This window comes from Pseudophryne corroboree, chromosome 12 (genome assembly GCF_028390025.1).
Source record: "Pseudophryne corroboree isolate aPseCor3 chromosome 12, aPseCor3.hap2, whole genome shotgun sequence".
Taxonomy (NCBI): Eukaryota; Metazoa; Chordata; class Amphibia; order Anura; family Myobatrachidae; genus Pseudophryne; species Pseudophryne corroboree.
Genome location: NC_086455.1, coordinates 37,595,985 through 37,605,262, shown reverse-complemented (window position 1 = coordinate 37,605,262; position 9,278 = coordinate 37,595,985). Strand labels below are relative to the sequence as shown.

The 9,278-nt window shown below is 42.7% G+C and overlaps 1 protein-coding gene across 1 annotated transcript in view; it reads right to left on the bottom strand.

Annotated features, from left to right (window-relative positions):
• Positions 1 to 8,183, bottom strand: part of NDUFAF1 (NADH:ubiquinone oxidoreductase complex assembly factor 1) — a 42,775-nt gene extending 34,592 nt beyond the window's left edge. Inside the window, exons 1-2 of the mRNA XM_063947346.1 lie at positions 7,950 to 8,183; positions 3,630 to 4,248 (exon numbers count right to left, since the gene is read on the bottom strand). Of these exons, the coding sequence (XP_063803416.1) occupies positions 3,630 to 4,142 (513 nt within the window). The 5' untranslated portion in view covers positions 4,143 to 4,248; positions 7,950 to 8,183. The remainder of the gene's footprint in view (positions 1 to 3,629; positions 4,249 to 7,949) is intronic.
• Between the last annotated feature and the right edge of the window lie 1,095 nt (positions 8,184 to 9,278).

Below are 9,278 nucleotides of genomic sequence, written 5' to 3'. Positions count from 1 at the left end.
ATTATACAGTGCTACATATTGGTATGACATTAAGCCACTCCTATTTATCCTTGCTACTTACTATATGAAGTGTGCATATAATTTTATGCTTGTGATCAAGTATTCTACATTGGCTTAAATAAAATGTAATTGGTCCATACAGTATGTGTATAAGCAGCGGTGTACAAAGGACACTTTCTATTCTGTGTACACCCCTTCCTTTTCTTTTTTTCAGGGTTTTAAAATAATATTATTATTATTAGAGTATTATTAATAAAAGTTGAAGTCGGACTGCATATCTGGCACTTCTGGCAAGTGCCAGAAGGGCTCACGGGCCGGGCTGGCAACACAGGGAAACCGGGGCTGGCCAAGCAGCTCAGCCTATGCCAGAAGGGCTCACGGGCCGGGCTGGCAACACAGGGAAACCGGGGCTGGCCAAGCAGCTCAGCCTCCCGGCATACAGAGAGATAGGGATGGAGGTGAAGGGGTGGGGGGGTTTGCAAGGCCAGGCCCCCGTGACTCGCGGATTCCTCTGTGAGCTGTGACCACACCCCCTCCTTTTCGTGTGCGCACAATGAAATGCCAGCTCCCGTCCATCCTTGGACAACACTGTTCTTTTTCTCCATACTGTTCCATGATATAACTAGCTGCCAGTGGTAGCTCTCCTAAACTCTATAAATAGGAAGTCTAAGCACTACTATTAAATATAGAATATCTATGCAATAGATAGCACCTATCCTTGTGTATACATGCCTATTTCCCTATAGATTGTAAGCGTGTGAGCAGGGCCTTCCTACCTCTATGACTGTTTATTACCCAGTTTTGTTATATCATTGTTATTTTCAATTGTAAAGCGCAACGGAATTTGCTGCGCTATATAAGAAACTGATAATAAATAAATAATAGATATTGGGGTATCCGTTTTCAGTATAATCATTATCCAGTATGTTCCAGTGTAGTTGGCCTTTCTGTTCTTGTTACCCGAATATCCCATTTATACCTAATGTAGACTATTGTCTATATTACACATTTACCACTTACAGGGAACAAGTCCCAATAATTTTTTAGGGTTTATTATTGTCCTACTTCAGTGGGGGACGTTCAGGACACCAGGACTTGTGTAAAATACTAGGGGGAATATTTACCAAACCTTCTAAAGAGCCTAAGTGGAGGTGTTGCCCATGACAACCAATCAAATACTATCTACCATTTTATAGTATGTACTAGATAAATGATAGGTAGAATCTGATTGGTTACCAAGGGCAACATCCCCATAAGATTTGATAAATCTTCCTCTTTTTTATCCCGTGTTATTTAGAGTACAGGGTGCATTTACTAATTTGAAGATTTACAAAAGTGGACATGTTCCTATAGCATTTTGAATTTGAGATACTCCCGCACCAGATTATTAAGTAATTGATGATTTATAGGGAATATTTATTACATGATGTTTTATATTAATAAAACAAAATGTTTCATCGTGAGACACGTATAGATGGTGCTGCTCGCCGATTCATTGAACATATGAAAATTTTAAAAGAGAGAAAAAAGGAATAAACTTAATGACGGCAGCACTCTTTCCCTTCAACAAGAAAAATATTTTTTCTTATTTTTTAATAGCAATATTGATACTTTATTAATACATCATATAAAATCAAGAAGAAAGTTCAATACCCATATGTGATGTCAATTTCTTTAATGTCATCACATATGATGTATTATATTATATATATTATATATATATATTATATGTATTATATTATATATATATTATATAGAGTGAAATATTAGAATTAATAGAAATAGAACAACGTGTAGAAAACAAAATAAAATATTGTGTAAATAAATGTGATAGAAAAGAAAATGCTTGTGCACAGTCTTTATTCTGTATATTTATTTTACCTGTGATATTTCAGATTTGTTGTTCTGCTTTTAAATACCACTAGATTGTTTTCAGCAGTGATGTCTGTTGGAGGTTACAATTGTAACAATGTTTGCTACAGATTCATCCTTCAGTAGTTATAAATGTTACATTTGTTTCTTTCATGTAGCATTATAGAGAGGTTTCTGACACCCCTGCAATATTAGATATATTCCTGCTTTCTATATGCTGGATTGTTAAATGTATTCCTAATTTCTGGATGCTGTGTAATCCCAGTTATTATTCCAGATAGTAATTTCTCAATGCTGGATAATTCCAGCTACATTTATAACTACTGAAGGATGAATCTGTAAACATTAGGCAAACATTGTTACAAATGTAACCTCCAACAGACATCACTGCTAAAAACAAACAATCGAGTGGTATTTAAAAGCAGAACAACAAATCTGAAATATCACAGGTAAAATTAATATACAGAAGAAAGATGGTGCACAAGCATTTTCTTTTAAATCACATTTATTTACACAATATTTAATTTTGTTTTCTACACGTTACTCTATTTCTATTAATGCTTATATTTCACTCTACATGACCCCTATATAACAGGGGGGACATATAATACATCATATGTGATGACATTAAAGAAATTGACATCACATATGGGTATTGAACGTTCTTCTTGATTTTATATGATGTATTAATAAAGTATCAATATTGCTATTAAAAAATAAGAACAAATATTTTTCTTGTGGAAGGGAAAGAGTGCTGCCGTCATTAAGTTTATACCTTTTTTTTCTCTCTTTAAAATGTTCATATGTTCCTATAGCAACCAATCAAATCCTGCTCATAATTTAGCTAGCACCTTATAGAAGATAATAGCTAGAATCTAATTGGTTGCTATGAGCAACACCTCCACTTTTGTAAACCCACACTTTAGTAAATATACCGCTGGGTGTAAAGAAATGTAGCTTTTACCAGTATCGAAGAGCACAGTACCGACTCCACTTATACTCCGCGTTTGTGAAGTCGGTACTGTGCTCCTCGATAATGGTACGGTACGGCTCCGCCAGCGCGAGGGACAGATACAGGCTCCAAAGGGTGGTCAGAACCGCAGAGAAGATCTTCGGGGCCTACCTTCCCTTAGTCCAGGACCTGTACCTGTCCGGAGCTAAAAAGCGGGCAACGAAGATAGTAAAGGACCAGTTACACCCCAGCCACAGCATGTTTAACTTGCTTCCTTCAGGCAGGCATTACAGGGCCGTCCCCGCCGGGTCCACCAGAAGCCTCGAAAGTTTCTTTCCCCAAGCGGGTCCGCCTGCTGAACTCCTGACTGACTAGACATACATGTAACTCACTTGTGTCCCTACGGTATACCTATCTGTATGACTTTACTTGCCACACACACACACCTGCTTATCTGTTACCTACTTGGCTGTTGAATAGCAAACAGAAGACAAATTCCTAGTATACGCAAGTATACCTGGCCAATAAAGCTGATTCTGATTCTTTAATATGGCTACAGCCTGAAGCAGGGAGAAATAATCTCCACATTGTTACAAGATATCGGGGGCCCATTTATTAACAAGTGATAAAACTTGTTGTGAATGATGAAATGTGTTGCGTGTGATAAATGCTGCCCCAGCCAATCAGCTCCCAACTGTCATTTCTCAGTTAGGAGCTGAACACATGACAGGAGCCGATTGGCTGGAGAATCATTTCTCTTACTCAACGAGTATTATCACTGGTAAAAATGTGACATTATACACACCATAGGAGGCGTTGATCTCATCGTACAATATCCGCTGAAATTGGTTTCTCCATCGCGCGGCACTGCAGAATTAAGGACTCCATAGAACAGAGCTGTCTGGCTGTTGCTTCCAAGTTTCAGGAACGCCTTGCTCTTGCCACCTATCTCCAAGTCTGAGGACACCACCCACTTCTGTAAATCGTCAGAATTTCTAAACTCCCACATTACACTTGTCTGTTCCAAAATGTCTTGTTGCAGCGTTTTTCCACCTGGCCCTCGGAGATGATTAGACGCCTCTTTTAGCAGCAGACCAAAGTGTTTCTTAATGTTCTTAACTCCATCTTCAAAGTTAAAATGCATTTTCTTCCAAAACGGAGTATTATCCGGAGCAACACTAGGCCTTTTATAACGCATGCCATGTAGCCGTGAAATGGGATGGTAAAAAAAGGGATACAATAGAGGACAAATGGCTTTGTTCCATTGGTACGTCTTGCTCAAGTTGAGTCTATGGATCATCTTAAGATGTAACGACATTCTGTCTCCACTTAGCACATTGAATGGAGATCATTTGTTGGAGGACTTGAAAATTCACCCAGTCTCCAAACACTATAATAAAGCCATTGAATCTTCATGCATTCTCCTGTACATAGAAGTAGAAGAACAATGAAAGAAATGTATTAGTGCATTATTTATAATGGTACTCATATAATATAGTTTTAATAATGACAGCTTTATGTGTTGGTGCTGTAGGCATGTGTGGGCCAAGAATGGACACAATAGCATCTACACCAGTGTTTCCCAACCACAGTCCTTGAAGCAAACTAACACTCCAGAGTTTAGTGATAATCATGCTTGAGAACAGATGGTTAAGTCAAAAAAACTCAGGTACTAATTAAGTCACCTATGGTCAAGCATGGATATCCATAAAACCTGGCCTGTTTTATACCCATTTTTCTCCTAAGCGTCCAGATGCCTTTTCCCCTAATTGAAACCTTGAAGGATACGAGATCTATTTTTAAAGCCTTCTGATCAGACATGGGGGTCTATTCAAAGGGTGTGGTATGGCTGACCGGGAAGGATCTGACAAAGCAGTATTCAATGATCGGCCAAATCCGACAGGATTTGGCCTCTCTCAACAACGTCATTCCGACATTTTTTAAAGTCGGAATGACACTGTCGGAAACACGGACGAAACCTGCCAGATTTGGCAGTGTTTCCAACAAAAGCACGCGGATTTTGCTGATCCACATGCTTTCCGACAGGTTGGAATTCCCGACTTGTCGGAGAAAAGGCAGACCCATTGAATAGGTCGGAACCCCTTCCGACCTAAAAAAAAAAAAAAAGTCAGAAACTGTCGTCTTTCCGACAAGACGGCAGTTTCCGACTTGCATTGAATATACCCCATGGGCGTCAGAGCTGTACATGAGATAATCACACATGCACTTTTTGTGGTGTTATACCTATGCTACTGATAGCTCTATTATAAGAGATAACCACACATTTAATTTATTATTATTATTATATAACTGATACCAAAAGTATCATAAACATAGGTCCAGATATTTATCAAGCCTTGGAGAGTGATAAATAGCACAGTGATAAAGTACCAACCAAGCAGCTCCTAACTCTTTTTTTTTTTTTTTTAAACACAGCCTGTAACTGATTGGTTGGTACTTTGGGATCTATTTACTAAGTCTTGGATGGAGATAAAGTACCAGCCAATCGGCTCCTAACTTCCATGCCAAAGGCTGGGTTTGAAAAAAATTACAGTTAGGAGCTGATTGGCTGGTACTTTATCTCCATCCACTTTATCTCTCTTCAACATCGATTCTATTTGGCAACTAATGAATAGCGCCGGGAATTAGGTCCCGACGCTATTCAATTCAGCAACTAGTTACGTCGGCGATGGCCCGTTCTCGCCGACAAAACAGGTAGTTTTGTCGGGAGAACGGGCATTCTCCGACTTAACTCCCCGGCGCGAGGCTGATTCCCCGACAGAATCAGCCTCGCGCCGGCCGCGAGGCAGCACTTTTGTCGGGTTTCTCTTCTCATCCCCCGGGGATGAGAGAAGAATTCCCGACAATTGCAGGTAATTAGTTGCTGAATTGAATAGCGTCGGGAGCTAATTCCCGGCGCTATTCATTAGTTGCCGAATAGAATCGACCCCTTCAAGTCTTAGTACATAGATCCCCTAAGAAAGTTAGTTATTAGATGTTAAAAATGTAAAACTAAAGAGAGAAAACTAAAAGTAAAATATAAAAAACATGAATCAACTATAAGCTATGTAACAATAACAGTGACTGAGACCCACTCCTGTTTCAGAGATCCATTGCCAAAAGAACATTGTTAAGTAGACTGTTCGTCAAGCTATTGTTCATGTTGCAAATTGCTGAATCGATCTAGTTGTCATCCTCTAGCCAGTCACACGTGTATCGTCACAACAAGTGAATAAAGTCATATGAAATGGGACAGAGGTTACATATTAGCAGGGGGGGGAAGAGGTCTGTCTGAAATGTGTAAATGGGCAATCCAGCTGATCAAAGGAACATTGCATGTCAAGAGGGGTGTAGTACGGCTGACCGGCGGTCTCCTGACCGCCGGTCAGCTTACCGACGCCGGGATCCCGGCGGGGAGGGGCGAGTGCAGCAAGCCCCTTGCGGGCTCGCTGCGCTCGCCACGCTGCAGGCTCGGTGGCGACCTGCGGTCGCCACGGGTTCTATTCCCACTCTATGGGTGTCGTGGACACCCACGAGTGGAAATAGTCCCTGTTGGTCGGCATGCCGACCATCGGGACTGTGACCCATCGGGCTGGTGGAGGAGGTCATGTGACTGTCGGTCAGCTGACCGGCGGTCACATGAATACCACCCGTCAAGAGTGGGTTGGCTCCATCCTACAACCATAGCTAGTTAAACTTTCTACTTCAATAATTCTGTTTGGGCTATAAATCTCAAACACAGAAATGTGATTCCACGTTTGGAAGCATTACTTTTTATGTATATATAAGTGGAAATAAGGGTTTGAAGATCATTAAAAACAGTGAGATCTTCCTAACAGCTGCTATGCAATAAACACTTTCACTGGCATGGTTCCTGATTTTATTTTTACCTGCGACCAATAGATAACTGCTAATATTGTAATGCCCCCCTCTTATTAAGGGGTCAATCCAATTAGCTGCAGGGAGAGCTCACCTCACACCCTCTGCGGCCCGATCTCAGAGATTTATGTATGCAGCCGGGTCCTATGTGACTGCAAACAAAAATTGGCTAATATGGAGCTACCGTAAGTACGGCATACAGCCTCACCTGCGGAGGAAGGATAACTGAACCGACCCCTAAGTTTATAGGTATACTGCTTTGTAAATTATTTTTTATCATCAGTAATTTTAGTGAATCAGTAACATGAAAAAAATAAAATTAAAAAACAAACAGATTCAAAGGAACCCAAGAGAAATAGCTAAGGCTGGGTACAGACTGGTGTGACAGGGATTCAAATTATTGTCCCTACACACTGGGGTGAATGTAATGAAGGCTAGAAGGACCATGTTCCGTCCTACATTAACGACGGACGCTTGGTTTGATGTGCAGCACGTCAAACTTACTTATTACCAGATATTTATAAAGCGCACACATATTCCGCAGCGCTCTACATATAGTATTTTGACCATTCACATCAGTCCCTGTCCCAGTGGAGCTTACAATCTATATTCCCTACCACACGTACACACATTCCCGCTAAGGTTAATTTCTAGGGATCCAATTAACCTACCAGTATACTTTTAGATTGTGGGAGGAATCCAGAGTACCCAGAGGAAACCCACGCAAGCACAGGGAGAATATACAAACTCCACACAGTTAGGGCCATGGTGGGAATTGAACCCATGACCTCAGTGCTGTGAGGCAGTAATGCTAACCATTACACCGTCGTCTGTCGCATGTCCTGGGTACACACTGCGTGATGTAAGCGATACGTCGCTCCAAAAGCGTCAGCGCTCCACTGTGCACCCAGAAATCAAATGTGCGTGTTTACAAATAAACAACTCGCTGAAACATTTATAACCCTGTGAGCTTGCTGGGTAATAGAACTGTAGCATTATTACGTTTTATGGGACAGGTTATGACTTTGAGGAACTACATTTATTTACACACATCACTGGCAATCAGAAGCAGGGATCCTATTACCCACTGTTCAGTAATCCTCTTTACCAGGAAGATCAGCCCTGCCATCTTGCTGGTAATCACTGGATCTACAGGGCTGCCCTGCCCCCGCCTGCAGCTGTGTACTCCATGCATATAATACAAATAATGGCATTGCTCAAATCAGCAGCAGCAGATCTCACTCACATGCAATGAGAGCCGGGAACGCAGCGATGCCCCTGACCTGTCCTCCTGGAAACACGCCGGGAAGGAGGTCGCCGACTACACACGTCATCACTCCGCGACATACTGGTGGACGGTCTCTATACCGCCCGGGTTGCGTCTATGTTCTCTTCGTGCTAAGAACCTGGACGTGACAAAAGGAGAGGGCAGGAGTATTGGACGTTCGCCACGCATTCGGCTCAGTGTCTCGCTTCGCTCGCCACACTTTACTATTCCAAATAGATTGAGACGTGAACCCAGGGGATTATGGGAAAGGTCCTTAGCACGAAGAGAAACTAGACGCTACCATGCTTAGTGTCTAGTTTCCCTTCGTGGAGAGGACCTTTTCCATAACCCCCTGGGTCCATGTCACAATCGGTGTGACTGAGACTCACGTCTTCTAATATGGAACAATCCCATCTAGCATTCATAACACCAGGATGGGGGAGCCAGGGATGTGTCTGTCCTCGCTGTCATTTATGATCTGCACTGTCACATATGTAGCCCCTTCCAGAACAATCGAAACAAACAATAGGGCGGTGCTACAGTTTGTAAAAAATGTATATATACATACAGTAACCATTTGTCTCTGGGAACAGGCGCCATGTTTCTGAAGGGGTGGCACTCGATATACCGGCTGTCGGGATACTGGAATACCGACAACTATTTTCCCTCTTGGGGTGTCCACCACACCCATGGAGGGAGAATAAATAGTGTGGCGCAGTGTGCCCGCAGCGTGGTGAGTGCAGCCAGCCCACAAGGGGCTCTTTTGCGCTCGGCCAGGCTGCTGACATTACGGCGGTCGGGATCTCGACAGCCGGCCAGTCATACTACACCCTTCTGAAGGCCTGCGCAGAGTCTACTGCTTAGCAGAGAGGAGGGGGACCACAGAGAAGGCCCCTCCTCTCTTAAACTGCCCATATATATATAAAATAAATAAATATATATATTTATTTCTTACGGCGGCACTCGGAAATAAATTGTCAAACAAGGCAGGTAATATATTACCGCCGCCATAAGAACGATATTTGGTGGACCCGCAGAGGCACCTAGTAGGGCACCCGCAAAGTAATTACCATATTGGGAGGGAGGGGCGTGGCCTAGCGGGACATGGAGTAGCAGCTCGGCGTGAGTGCTCTCCACTCCTGAATATCCGAAGACATATCCTGAGTGGACCCCCCCGAGCCCAAAATACCCTGGCTGATAGGGGAAGGCTCCGGGCAGCAGCAGAGCCATCGGGAGCGGCCGGACGAGCGCGGACTACGGAGGAGCGGGGCGCCGAAGTTTGTCTCCCCTGATTTCTCCTCACACCTA